The sequence below is a fragment of the Trachurus trachurus genome, assembly GCF_905171665.1.
Source record: "Trachurus trachurus genome assembly, chromosome: 16".
In the NCBI taxonomy this organism is placed as follows: Eukaryota; Metazoa; Chordata; class Actinopteri; order Carangiformes; family Carangidae; genus Trachurus; species Trachurus trachurus.
Genome location: NC_139902.1, coordinates 10730027 through 10745429, shown reverse-complemented (window position 1 = coordinate 10745429; position 15403 = coordinate 10730027). Strand labels below are relative to the sequence as shown.

The 15403-nt window shown below is 43.0% G+C and overlaps 1 protein-coding gene across 1 annotated transcript; it reads left to right on the top strand.

Moving 5' to 3' along the window:
- Positions 1-5808: 5808 nt before the first annotated feature.
- Positions 5809-8712, top strand: cited4b (Cbp/p300-interacting transactivator, with Glu/Asp-rich carboxy-terminal domain, 4b). The gene is made up of 2 exons (XM_083988962.1): positions 5809-5996; positions 7011-8712. The coding sequence occupies exon 2, from the start codon at positions 7020-7022 to the stop codon at positions 7806-7808; it is 789 nt and encodes a 262-aa protein (XP_083845088.1). The 5' UTR covers positions 5809-5996; positions 7011-7019; the 3' UTR covers positions 7809-8712.
- Positions 8713-15403: the final 6691 nt, after the last annotated feature.

Below are 15403 nucleotides of genomic sequence, written 5' to 3'. Positions count from 1 at the left end.
TTGTGGTGATGATTTTCAGTCTTAAAATCCTGTCTGAGTTTTAAAAAATCACAATGCATACTGTTTTGGTGTCTGATAAGCCTTGAAACACAATCTGTTGTGTTTCACTGTCTGTGGTATCTTCCACACACGCAAGACAAACCAGTTCTTTTCTAGCATGGCTTCATAAAGGTTGTATGAATGTAAACTGGTCTGTTTTGGAGGAAACTACAGAAAACTCTTCAGATGGAGCCCCACACATCCATGATTTCACTGTCACAAGTGTCGCTTCAGATGCCACGTATCAGACGATTTGACAAGCATGTTATTTGAAGCATGCTGAGACCCTTAAGGCATCAGCGGAGGAAACACTGCACTGCTAACCTGCACTGGAACAGTTACTGTGTCTCACATCTCTATCTATGACAACAGGGTTTTCATAATGTGTTAGGGTGTATTACAACTGTAACACTTTTTCCTACTGACATGTTGTCCAGTCATGTTCAATTAGAGGGTAGCTACCCCTGACCTTTTACTGCAGAGATGTGAAATAATTTAATATGGCAAAAAATATTGCCTCTCTGTGGGATCCTATTCTGTATATGATTTCATGTTATTATTGTACTGAAATATGTCCATTTATCCAAATTAATACGTCTAAGCCAGTTGTAATTAAAGTTAAAAAAAAAAATATCGCACATTATGCTTAAAGGGATAGTTCACCCAAAATTCAAATTTCACTCATTATCTACTCACCCTCATGTCAACTAAGGGCTGGGAGAATTTTCTGAATCCTCCGTGCCTTCTCTGAGTTACGGGGGGGGGGGGGGGGGGGGGGGGTCTGCGTAGTATTTGTCCATATAATAATAATAATAATAATAATAATAATAATAATTCTTTATTTATATAGCACTTGGTTGTACCTCCATACTGCTCATCTGTAACAATTTCTCATTTCGGGGCTTCAATACAAGAGGGACATTACAGACGAGCAGTATGGAGGTATTTGGATGTTTTTTGTTTTGTCTTTTTGGACGAAGAAAAGTGAGCCCCATTCACAACCATTATATGGACAAATACTGCTGGGTGGACCCCCCCGTAACTCCGTGAAGGCGCAGAGGACTCTGAAAATTCTCCCAGCCCTTAGTCGACATGAGGGTGAGTAGATAATGAGTGAAATTTGAATTTTGGGTGAACTATCCCTTTAATTTACATATGTGGAACAGAATTAATAGCACTGAGCATTGGTTTGAGTATTTTATAATTTAGCATACACTGGCTATATACTTATACATTCTGGTGATATTAATATTAACTATATTGTCTACCCTGACAGGGCAACTAACCCTGAGCTCATTCTTAGCTCATTCATGGTTTCGTCTCACTTTTATCTTGTTAGAAGTCAAGTAGAGATCAGTCCTACTGGGGCTTTTCAAGTGGCTTGAAGTAAGTGTGTAAAAACAAGCCAATCAGGGACCATTACATGCTAGGGGACTAAAGTTATTCATGGCTGGGGTAAAGTGTTCACTTAACTTTACATGGAACACTCACAAAGGTTGTTGGAAAGCCCCTTTAATGTGGTACCTTCTGACTACCCCCGCCCCACCAAATCACTACTTTCTCTCAAGCGTCACCCCCAACTTGTGGCCTCAGGTCTATGAGTGGCAGTTACTGGGTGACCCCCTCCCTGTGCAAAGTCCCTCACTCACTTCTCCCCCATGGTATGTTTGAGTCAGACCCTCCCCCAGTCCCTCCCTCCCCCCCTGATAGCCTTGACTCAGGCTTATTGCCCTCTCTCAGCTGCTTGGCTGAACAGTGACTGTTGATTGGTGGTTGAGATGGAGAAGGAAGCCTTGGGAGTATTTATAGAGACTAGAGACTCTCTCATTTACCAGAACAATAACAACCCTCCCCCACACCAAGAGAGAGACAGAGAGTGGCAAACTTACTTTTGGTTTCGCATCTTGGGGGAAATGTGTGTACGAGGACAGACTTTGGCCTGTTGAATAAGGTGGCTGTTCATGTTGATGCTGTGTGGCAATAACAACAGAGCAGGCTTAAAGTTATATAGTTCATAGTTCATTCACGGCTAAGATTAAGCTCTGGGGAGCAAACCTCTGGAATGTTTTGACAAGTTATGATGTGCATTTGTAGTCAAGCATTGTTTTAAGCATTTTATTTCAGTCTGGTTTACTAGTGAGAGCAACAAGTGAAAAGAATTACATTCATAGATCACCATAATTGGAGGCAGCAGAAATGAATGGTTTGATTGTTTTATATTCCCATTACCTGCTAGAGACCTAATATTTTCCATGTACTTTTAATATGTAGGTTGAACCAACACACTGTATATGAGGAATTGTTCCCAGCAATGAAGCAAGTGAAACCAATTGTATGTTGAGGATGTGGCGAGATTTTAGTTAACACTCAGTGTTATGGCTACAACCCATAAACCAACATGTCTGTACCAGCTACAGTGCTTGATGCACTGTTAACGTTGCTTGTCATTACTGGCAGAGACAGTGCTGGGAGGATTAGTAAGGCAGGTAGGATTGAGTCAGCTGGTCTTAGATCAGTGGCTATTAGTTGTTGGTGACAGAGATTAAAGATGACTCGAGTGATTACTTCAGTATCTGCTCATGGATGATTGCTGCAGTGCATAGTGTGAAGCTGAGCTGCCCATCAGTCTGTCCATCTAATCTGCCAGCCCTTTAACACATGATAAGTCACTCATCTCAGCCTGCAGAACATAGACATAGGTATTACTGCACAGAGCAAATCCAGTGAAACTCATATGGGTTCGGTATGAAGCATTGCAAGAAGAGCTAATGTCGCAACTGTGGTAAAACACTAAATTATGTGGACATGATAAGAGCATAGGTCCAAAGGATGAAGTACAAATTCAAAATACAAAATTTTCACATATTGGCAGATAAGGATTTTCATCATTAAAACTAAATAATATAATCACGTATCCTTATTGATTTCTACATTCTCACTCCCAAGGGTTTGGAGAAGAAATATGTACAGAGTTCAGGAGAACTTATTGTTTCTAATGTGATCATCTGTTACTTTTACTTTTCTCTAATACTGTATAGCTGATATGTTGATTGTGTATTCCTAATGTACTTTTATGTCTCGGCTATATTGTAAATGAGCCTGTGAATATTCTCATTTGTCCAGGTCATCGTTATCCCCAAAGGAATTTAACTCAAAAAGCAACTGGACTTGGTCATGGTAAATGAGGTTGCTACTTCAATATATTACCGAGTCTAAATAAAGGTCATAAATAAATAAAATAAATAAATATTCAGAACAGAAAAAATATAATGGTTAAGAACAAAACAATCGCTTTGCAAGCTGTTAACTAACCTTAACGAAGGACATATAATCACATGGCCTGGAATGGGGGCAACACGTTTTCAAAAGAGGTTCATCTAAAAAGCATGATAATGCACATGCACAGCTGACATAGATTTCTTCTGTCATTATCTCTTTATGGTATGTACACGAGGGAGCAACAAAACAAGAGTTAGCTTGTTGACTGGCTGCCAAGAGGAATGTCTTGTTCCACCATTTCCTTGTTCCTGTCACGTTTCTGTAAGTTTGTCCTTTACCAACTTGGAATGAACTTTGTAGTCAGGGCATCACTGCACTCCACTCCACTGGGTGCTTTGGCTCCAAGGGGCCTCACCACACACTCCCAGACTTTGTTAAGGGGCAATGAACACTGGCCTCCGCAGACTGTCTGTCGGCTTTATGGATGACATGGAAAGCCAGGAAGCTAAGGGGCAGGAAGTTGGAAGATTGCTGGAGGTAGTGCAGCCGCCCCAGGCAGAGAATGGGAATATGCAGGCAGATGATGCACCATCAGGGTATGTCAACTGTTGTGACCAAACCCTAGTAGGTGGGGCAAAGTTGTGCTCAGACTGGTGATGAAACAATCACTGGCTGCAATATCACCCACAGTCAGAGTTGACAAAGTTGTTGTGTGTTGTGCGTGTGGTTTTCAGAGAATATGAGAATACAAATATGTGAAGCTGCGTGACTACTTTGGTGACCAGTAGAGTGAAACCTGTGTGATATCAACACATCAATGATGATTGTGCATATTTTACAGTGTAGTATAGCAATGCATCCAAGCTCAATGGCCCTGTTAACGTGTTCACAACAACTCTCACTCTCCTTTTGCTTTCTCTCCTTAAAATGCAAACACACATGCTCACTCTCACGTTAACATAGAAATCAATACATGGCTAAAGGCAAGGTATGTGGAGTCAGAGATGTGGATAAGTCTGTGGAGCATACACGATATACTGTATATAGATACACAAAAAAAAGCTTTTCAGGGACAGGACTGTTGTATAATCCTCCACCAAATTACAACAAAACAATGGATACATAATTACACAATGCATATCTTCCACCACAATCATGGCTGATTAGAATTTCATGCAAATATCTTGGGTTTTAAACAGACACAGTGATGTGATTGGTGAGCTCCAGACGGTTTGGGCATGTTGCCTGTGCTCTTTAACGCAAATGACACAATTAGGGGTTTTTGGCCCTAGGATAAAACTAAAGATAGTTTTGATGCATATCAAAATGCTTGTTTGTCATATGGTCACAGGCTGCGGTAATCTTACACAACACACACGCTCTATTAAAAAAGTGTTCATCATAGTACAGGAAAAAGTCATGTTGATTCTGTGTTTTGTTTGGCCTGACTGGCTGGGTGAGTTTCTCAGAAGGCACCCACACCTGGGAGTGGCTTATTAACACTCGCTTAAAGTGGCCGGACAATGTCAAACAATGACAAATGCCTGCCAGTGGTTGCCCATTTATAGACGAATTCCCTCTGACAATAGATTGGCCCGTTCTCCCAAAGTGGTTTCCATTCATTTGCAATTGCAGGCAAGAGGCCGTCGTCCTGAAGTGGGCAATCAAGAGACACGTGCATCTGCAGAGCCGAGGTGCAAAAACACACAGAAAGACGGGCACGCACGCATGCACAGGAACATACGCACACACGTACGACTGCATCCACAGTCCGCACACGTAGAAAGGAGGCAAACACACATCCGTGCACAGCAGTAGTTACACTGCTGCTGCAGCCAGTGTGGCCTAGAATAGCACACAGGCTACATTCCTCTGCCCTCCCTCCACTGCCTGGCTGAGGCGAACACACAGCAGACTGGTGGGTCACATGGACCAACGGTGATCTCAGTCATCCCGGAGATGAAGTGTGCATGCACATACCAGGTTAACGCTCTTGCTGCGCCGCACATGCATACTACACTAAATAGATAAGAAGGTACAGCCAAGTTGGGAACAAGAATTTTTTTTATAATGTTGTGGAGTTCCACATTCACTGTCAGATTTCATTATGCATGCTGACAGGCAACTCCTTAGTGTATTTGCATCAAACATAAAATCAAGCAAATATCTATCTATCTATCTATCTATCTATCTATCTATCTATCTATCTATCTATCTATCTATCTATCTATCTATCTATCTATCTATCTATCTATCTATCTTAATTATTGCCCTTTCATTGTAAAAATTCAAACAGAACAGCAGCAGTAACTTATAAAGACAAACAAAATGTCCAAATATTCTTTCAAAAAGAAACAGTGGGGAGGAGGGTATTTAAATTGGCTACTGTGTCACAGCTCTCCAACAGCCCTTTTTTTTCTACGCCCATGCACAATTATATTAAGTAGGGCCAATAGGAACAAAGAAGAGGCAGGACCGAGGCTCCACCTCTCCCCGACTGCCTTCCTCTGAGCTTTTTAGATGTACATAATCCCTGAGTTGACCCAGAAAATAGGCAGTCGTTTCAAGATCTGATGCGGCAGTCTTTGTGCACACCGTCCCCGCTTGAGCATGAAGCGTAACCCTGTGGAATACATACTGTAATTCAGAGGAGCTTCGCCTTGCAGAGGATATCAGTTTTTTAAAAAGGACGGAGCCGAAGCGAGTCGCGGAACTTTGTGAAAACGAAGCGGATACGGGTAAGTGATTTTTATCGGCTTTATGCTATTTCTTTCTCTCTTTTTTTTGGAGGGGGGAGAGAAATTGGGGGGTTTCGGTGTGTGGTGGTCTCGGAGGCTGCTGCTGCTGCTGCTCCATTGTTTGCATTCCCCTGTTTCCAAACTCGAGATTAACAAAACGGATAATAATCACCCCACAACGGCGGCAGGGGGAGGAAATTATTGGATGCAAACATTTAAACAAATCGAGACGATGTGAGCGAGAGAAACACGAAGCCTTTGTTGAATTTTTTCCCCCCCTGCCTGTTAGAAAATGTGGTGATTCAGCTGTTGGGGAGATGTTGCATGATGTCAGTGTTCTTTGTTGCAACCTTACGTGCGTAAAATGTAACAGATTTTTCTGCCTCAGCTTGACATGCAACATGGATGGGGATTTAAGCGATGTATTAACACGATGCACGTATTTTTATTTTCCTCCTGTGTTTTGTCGATCCAGTCCAGCACGAATTATCCGGCTGTTAAATGCACCCAAACAATGTATGTTAACCTGTAATTTCAACCTGGGCGTTTATACCTTGGCACAAAGAGGGGAGGTTTTAGGAAGACTAAACACACCAGGAAGGTTTTCTCAGTGTTCGCCAACAGGCAAAACAGTCTTGCAGATATTTTATTACGGAAGCGTTTTTCTTTTTTGGTGGGTTTAACTAGAGCTGGAATTGTCACATTATAAGGAAAATATATTCATGTGTATATATCAATGAAGGTGAATGTTGTGGTCACTGTGAAAGGAGTCAGTAGGCAGGGTATTATGACATTGGTGTGGAGTGCAGCAAAGCACATCACACATGGCAACATTAACACCTAACACCATTGTTGTGTATCTGAAACCAGTTTGATACTGGTTCACATGGACAGCTAAATATGTGCCTGTCATGGCAGCATTAACCCTGATGCATGTTCTGTGTAATGTTGTTGCTGGTTCCCAACATCTTGTTTACTCCCTGCATTGTCCTAACAGTGTCTCTCTGCTCACAGACAGGAGGCATGGCAGACCATCTGATGATGCCCATGAATCACAGCTCAGCGGGCGCCAGTCTCCACGGTTACAGGATGGGCATGAATGGCGGCCTGCAGGCAGGTCACCAGCAGCATGCCAACCAGCAGGGCATGAGGGCGCTGCCCAATGGCCAGATGATGCACTACGGTGGCGCCCAGGCCAACATGGAGACGGCCATGAGGCAGCGGCAAGGCATGGTGGGAGGACCCATGAACGGACAACTGAACGGGGCCCAGATGGGTCACCACCAGATGACCTCTGGTAACATGATGTATAATGGCCAGCCTCAGCAGCAACAGCATCATCCTCAGCAGCAGCATCACATGCACCCACAGCAACACCAACAACACCAGCAACAGGCCCAGCACCCACAGCAACAACAACAACAACAGCAGCAGCAGCAGCAGCAGCAACAACAGTTCATGAATGGAGGGTTAACATCCCAACAGCTCATGGCCAGCATGCAGCTGCAGAAACTCAACACCCAGTACCATGGACACCCACTGGGGCCGATGGGTGGGAACCACATGGGGCCCACGACCCAGTACCGCATGAACCCGGCCCAACTGGCTAACATGCAGCACATGGCCGGGCCGGCCCTGGCCCTGAACGGCATGGATGCGGATATGATCGACGAGGAGGTCCTGACCTCGCTGGTCATGGAGCTGGGCTTGGATCGGGTCCAGGAGCTGCCAGAACTCTTCCTGGGCCAGAACGAGTTTGACTTCATCTCAGACTTTGTTAGCAAACAGCAACCCAGCACTGTTAGTTGCTGAGAGGACCTGATTTGAGAGGGGGCACAAACGGACACAGAAGAGTGAGAATTGTCCAGGATGGTTGACGGGTGCTCATCTCGTCACTTTTTATTTTGTGAGCACCCCCCTTTACGACTAAACCAAGTTGCGGTGAAGGGTGCACAGAAGAGAACTCTGGATATCCACGGTGGACGCACAGTGCACGAGTCTCACACGTGCTAGCAGCCAGAGGGTGGCTGGCTTTAAGGCCTAATTCCACTTCTCCCAATTTCCTGGACATGAATGTAATAAAGAAATGCTGAAATTCTTAAAAGCCACTCTGAACAATGCTATGACACTGTGTAACCTCGAAGCTTGGACTCCATGACAGTTTACCAGTAAAAAGGTGTATTTATTTATTCCTATCTGAGAAAACTGATATAAAGAACAACCACCATCTCCATTTTGAGAACCAAGTGGCTTTAATTTTTTTTTTCCTGAGAGAAGGATGGGGGAGGAAATTAAATTCAAGTTCTCTGCTCATGATTTTTCCCACTCTATTTGGCCTAGTATTAAAAATAAGCTCAGATGACAAGGTCATCTATAAAGAGCCTGAATTTTCAATCACAAAATTCAGACACGACAGAAATACAGTGATATCTCATTTGAATGGGAGTCTCATCCAGATTTTAAAAATGGTTCACTTTTGTTAAAGTGCTGCCTTTTTAGATGTGATGTTCTCAAATCTCCTGCTTGTACTGTATGAAGCTGTATAACTCCAACATGTCCACACTGTTGTGTTCTATTGGAGACGTAGAACCGCCTTAATCACGCAGATTCTTATTTATTGGTTGTTTATATTGTCCCCTTTTTTGTGGTCAAGATTGGGGGGGGTTGGTCTTTGTGAAAGGGGTTTTGAGGATCAATAAAGATGGCCTGGATAGAAGTGTGGCCTGCTTTTCCATTCATTGCACAGCTCTTCCCCCGGGCAGCGGAGAGCTAGCTAAGTGCTTAGGTTAACCTGTGGGTGAAGGGAAACCTCAGTTTCTTTTAAGTCTGGTATGGAAATATTTAAACAGATGCAATATTTATGCTTTTCAAGAAGGATATCCACTCTGTCAAATCTCCTGGGTTGCTTATCTTTTCCTCTATTCACCATTTTCATTGCAAAAAATAGCCACACTGTCACTTAGAGGGTTATGATTGACATATGGTGATAATTACATGTTTTTCTTGCAGGTTAGAAAAAGAGCAGCTGTATTATGTCAGAGTACATCTGATATGATATGTAGTGATATACAAGTGGGGTTTTCTGCTTAACATTTCTTTCTTGGTTGATCTTGATTAGCTAAACAACTGCCTCGTATTGACATTAAGGGCGGTGACGATATTCCCACAAAGGTTGGTGGTTTTACAAAAGCAGTATTTGAATGACACTGGTTTCTCCATAGCACCCCAAACATTTGGTTCTTTGCTGTGTGTGAAGAGTAATGCGAGTGTGTGTGGTTGGGGGAGGTGACCAAAGAAAGAATGCCTATCTTGATGGGGGTTTAACTGACTTAGAGCTTGTAAGCCTCGACTCAAAGACAGTGCTAGCTTTTCCCAGGTCAACCAGCGGATGGTCCAAAAAAATAGACTACAGGCTTTAAACAATAACTTTGAACAAATGACTTATGCAAATTTAAAACAACCTCTCTAGTTTACACCACAGTCAGATGGAAGAGTAAAACAATTTTCCCTGTATAATTGCATTCATTAAGAAATGAGGGTAAAGAGATTCTGCGCAGTGGCTGAGTTGGTTGGATTGTTTTGTGCCTGCAGGCAGTGAAAATGCTTGATTGAGGTCATGTTGGGAATGTCACCACCGCATTTAACTTTTTCACATTGTCAACAAAGGCATCTTAAGCAAGCATCATGGGTAACGAGGAGAAAATGAGAGCATGTTTGAAACCAGGAATAGTGTTTGCTGATTGCTCAATTTGTGAGTCATCTTTGCTCTTAAAGCAGCCTCATCCGTTTCCTATTAGTCCATTTGTGCTAAAGGCCAGTGAGTTGAATCTGAAACATGGTATCATGGATGATCCGAACTGAAATATGTTGGCCTGAATTCGGGCTTGTTTCAAGCAACAAAGGCTTGCTTAAGGGTGTGTGTGTGTGTGTGTGTGGATCTTGGCTTGATACTGTCAAGAGAATGGCTCATAAGTAGGCCAACAGCCTTGGCACAGTGCTTAGTAACGGTTGTGGGTCCCTTGCCCAGTACCAATCTGGTGAGATGGTCTTCTGGTGTGTGGCACATGGGGCATGCTGGCACACTGTCAGAACCCTGTCTCCCTCATATATCTCATAATTGTACACTGCACTGTGAGCTCCTTGTTTAGCCCCAATTAAATGCAGAGGTTTTTGTTTCTTGATTGTGACTCCACAGACAAATGCCAAACAGCCCTGTTTGCTCTCCCAATCCCTTGTTATGACTGCTGCCTGCCTCACGGAGGCCAGTCTAGACGCAGGCTAAGCAGGGTGGGACACTCAGAGACGTTTACAGTTACTTCTGTTTTTCTTACTCTCGTTTTCAGCCCACCCACAGCAACTGCTCGACACAAGACTTGTGTCTTCCTGTGGCAGCTTGCTGTTTTCTCAATATAAGTCAGAGACCAAAAGCCACATTGTGACAGAGTGAAAGAGAGAGAAGATAAGAAAGGGTGCAGAGAGAAATGTAAGGATTTCTCCAGGTAACAATTAGAAATTAGTTGGAGGGATTTTTTGCGTTCATGTCTTTGGGGATTTCTTAGCTGGGTTTTCCCACAACACTTTTACGATTCCATTGAAAAAGGCTGCAAAGCCATCATGTGAGGTATGCTAAACGCAATCCAGATTACAGTCTTCATATCTGTGAATGAAATGTATATATCGCTCTATGCACTGAGCACTGTCTACTTTTCTCATCCCTGGCTCTGGTCCACCTGGTGCCAAGCCGGAGCTCATGATAATCTCAGGCACTAGCGCCAGTGACAGATAGGTGGTCATTTGCTGCTGTCATGCATGGCCAGGTCTTCACTTGCGCACACACACAGCATCAGCACACAACCTGATCAAACAGGCAGACAGGGATACCTCAATATCAGTGTGGAGCCAGGGGAAGATAAAGGATTTATGTCTCAACTGTGGTCATTGTGATCCTTACACCCACCACCTACAGCAGTGTGTGTGTGTGTGTGTGTACACTGGTGGATCCATCATTGATTCATTGAGGAAACCCCACTATAGTAAAGGAAAGCAAGAAAATGTACCTTACATTCTAGAGACTGTGTCATTTTGAAATAGTATGACTAAACTGTCTTGCCTCTCGTTGGAGTGCTAATCTTGAGATAAAAAAAAACGCACTTGAAGAATCCCCCATGTGTGAATAACTGTAAAGCAAAGAGTAAAAATTCGCAATGAAAGTGATAATCAGACTCGAGTTTCCCAGATGAGAGGATGAGTTATCTGTTGACAGCGAGGAGCATGGCTCTATCTGTGTGTGAATATTGTGCGAGGACGGGGCAGGTTTGAACCTGTCTGCTTTAACAAGAGACTTTGGAGGATTTTAGTGTGTTTGTGTTAACTTTCTGTATGTGCGGCTGTGTGGAAGGGTTGCGCGTTGGCAGGGGGTAAATAAACAGCAGATCCCTCAGGGCAGGGTTCATTCAGTGGACATGTTGCTCAAGCCGAACTTCCTGATTTTCTAGTTGAACAGTCACCTTGTATCTCCACTTGACATGTATTCTTATTGGACACTGCTCTTCCCTCCCCTTGCTTTAAGTAAGAAAGAAGAAATAAAGAAGAAGCTAACACATCACCAGTTATTTTAATGCAACAGGCTTCCAGTAGAAAACATCAGTTGTTGCACTGTGGGATTCTGCTCCTGGGCTTTTTAGTAAAAGCTCAGCAACTCAGCTTGTGAGCAACAAAACCCTTCCTCTTCCCACACAAGGAGGAGGAAAAAAAAGAAGCACTAATCACATCACACTTTCTTTCCTGGAGCTGCATAGTTTAGCTGTGTCTCGGTAATTGTTTTGTTTTCCATGTGAATCCTGCAGATGGGGCTTTTAAATGCAGCTATGTACCTTGTGCACGCAGTGGTAAGTGGCTGAGTCTGGCATGTCGGGGCAGGTGACACACACGTTGCCTAGTGACTAGCAACTCCTCCTCTGACCCCCCCCCTCCCCAAATCTGAGGGTTGAACGGTTTTGCAAGCCTCTTTGAAGTAAAGGGGAGGGGGTGTAAATAATTTATTTCCCTGCACACAGCTGACACTTCTCCATCGAGGCAGCTCAAACACATCGAGGTGTCCCAACAATGTCTAAAGGTGGTAAATATTTAAGGCCTGTGTGATTTACACAGTTCCAACCAAACCGAGCAGGGATGCGTTTCGCAATAGTGGCAGAATGTAAACCCTGCTGCTGTCAGCACATACCAAGTAGAGATTTTAGATAACACCCCTTGTTAAAATGTTATTTAGTGTGCATTTTATTTGATAGTCTTTTAACTGCATGGATTAGCAGTTTTTTTTATCACTCAATTCAAACCAATTCAGCCATAGAAATAATCTTAAATTGCCTTTCAAACCACTTTATTATTTCACACTCTGATGTGTCAAAACCTGCCGTGCAGATTAAAAGGAAACACTAACATAACAGGGAGTTGACAGCAACACTTGTGCAATGTGATACAATCTAAATAAGCTGTGGAAATAATATTACGCTTTTAAAGCTTAAAATGTGCAATTTTTTTGACTGTGTGCCAGCATGGTGTTAAATCAACCACAGCGCTCCTGTTATTACACCCTACTGTATAACATAATGTAGAGTTGAACCTGACAGCCTCAACAACGATTAGATTCAACATTATGACTAACTTTATTGGATTGTGCTGTATATGTTGTGGATACGTTTATTTTATTGTGCTCACCTCCTGCAGTTGCAATTTAATTTAACGCGGTCTTCTTCAATGTGAGCAGGAAAACAGTTCGGCTCAGTCGGTGAGAATTACAGGTTCATAGGTTAGAAAGGAGGGAAACAGTATTAGTGCAGGCAATGTTCTGTACACAGTGTCTTTGTGCGCAGGGCTTTAAGCCTGTGTGCTAATCTGGTGACAGTGGCAAGCACATGCTACCAAAGACAGAGTAACAGGCTATAGGCTGGGGGTGGAATTAATACAAGAGAGTACTTCTTGTCAGGCTTTACAAGTGTTATCCTGCTGCTGGAATATACAGTATAAATGCATCGCAAAAAACACTGTGTTTTTGCCAAGGAAATCATATGGTTTTTGAGTGTTTATGTCAGTGAGTGATTTTCATCCACATATTTCTGTCTATCCATATGTTTATGTGTGATTCTTGCATGCACTCATAGTTAGATGCATTAGATAGACCCATTTCCCTCGCAGGAAAATCCTGACATTAGCTCGCCCACACCATCTGTAGCCATGGGCAGGACGGGGTGAGTGTGTTGGGGGTGAGGGCTGTCAAGACACAGTTCTTAGTGGATATTATCACCCGATCAGAAGCCACCAGTGGAGCACTTCTGTGGCCTCGTTTACAGAAAGTGATGAAGTCAAATTTGATTTAGAAGCATCTGAAGCTAGACGTGGCTGTTAGTGTCCTGTTCTATAAACATCATTTCCAAGAAAAGACAAAAACGTATGCTTTGAGCCCAGTTCCACTGGGATGTGATCCCATTTTCTTTTTTTTTTCTTCCTCTCATTATGTAGTAAAACAAACTGGGTTTGCATTGAAAAACAAAATAACAAGCCTGAAACGGTGACAGATAGTCAAGCCGATCATTCTCAGAAGTAACTGACAGTTCATGCTGTGCTGCTTTTTGGGGGCGTTTCTATTTTGCACATGCTAGAAAAAAAACATACCAGGGCTTTGAACAATCTGAAAACATCATCCAAAGATCAACATGACAGAGAAATTCAAGTATACTTTATTCGTAACCAAGGCCTCGGGGGTTCGCAGGCACAACAGGACCCTCACCCTCACTGAAAGCCCAGAGGTATGCTGGGAATTCTGGGATCAGCTGGAGAGAAGGTGGTGGACGGAGCACTGTATTTTTTGCAAGTGTTTCTCTCTAGCTGTGCCCACACGTGTCTGCAGAGAGCAACATGCCATGCTGGTTCTGCAGACTGGCCAATTTTTATGTGATACAACACCTGAGGCACATACTGTGAAGCAGTTTTTTTCTCACAGTTTTGACTGATCTGCAAGCCCACAAGACTTCCTCTCATACATACTGAAACTGTCTCACTGCTTCATACGGTATATGACTGTTGGGGCAAACACAGTGGATGACTCAGGAGCTCTGTACAGCATTGTTGGTAAATATCGAGGACAGGATTTCCCCCAAAGTGCCTAATGCCACTGAACGGTATGTCATAATAATAATAATATTAATCTATCCTGCTTGTAAGCTTTCAAAGGAGCCCACCAGTTGGATTTTCACCATAATACTTGAAGACCTCTGCCTGGAGATTTCTCAGCAAAAACAAGAGTAGCACATGATAAAAATCACACTGCAGTGTTAAACCCCCCCCCCCCCCCCCCCCCCCACCCGAACCTTCACAAACACAATATGTGGCACGAGGAGCTGTTATTTCTATAAATAGCACTGGTTTCATGCACAACACTTTGGCTACTATTACACATCAACAAGCACAGGCTTCAGCCATGAGCTCTGAGCGTGTCACATGTGCCTGAGCACAACACGCAAACACAGCACAGATTGTGTGTGTGTGTCATATGCTCACACACAGAAACACACATAGGCATTCAGACTCATCCATGTCAGTTAGAATCAGTGGGTTTGGTCACTGTTTTCAGCCCTACGTGTTGTGTTTTCCTGTTTTCACTGGGAGGATGTGGTTAGATTTTTCTCTCTTAGGCTGAGTCCCTTCAGCAGACACAAGTAATTTTGACGCCCACAAGCCTAATAGCCCACTCATGTACTGACAGAAACAATGACAGCAATATTTACCAGAAACAACGTGAACAATAGATGCACATAAGCATAAAGGGAGGGGTCTTTAAGTAGTGGAGAATAAATGAGACAGCAACACAGCACAGGAGAATAAACTGACAGTGAAGCAACAAAACAACAACGGCGATAAATCAGCATTATGTGGTATAAAAATATCACCAACATTATCATGCAGAGTCTACCAGATGGAGATATGGCCACCTATGGCAGTGCATGTCAGTGAGTCCCAAGGAGAAACAGCAAGGAGACATGTCTGCAGAAAGGTAAACAGTGCTATGCTGCCCCCTGTTGGTCAACTGCTGCAAGTACAAAAGCCCCCCCAAAAATTGCACTTTTTCAAATTAAAAGAAACAGAAAATGAATAAATAATTATGTTTAAATTAAAAGATACACGTATAATTTTAAATTAATAAGTGCAAAGGAGTGCAAGGGGAGAACCGAACAATCTGTGTAGCAACGGTAAGAGTGTAAACAGGATGTAGTCACAAATTGTGGTTTGTTGCAGATGTAGTAGAGGAGAACTAAGCCAACTTTTGAATTATATATTTATTGAACAATGTTAAGTATGATAGGGCTCTCCATGTAGGAACTCTAATAATATAGTATAAAAAATTAAAAAAG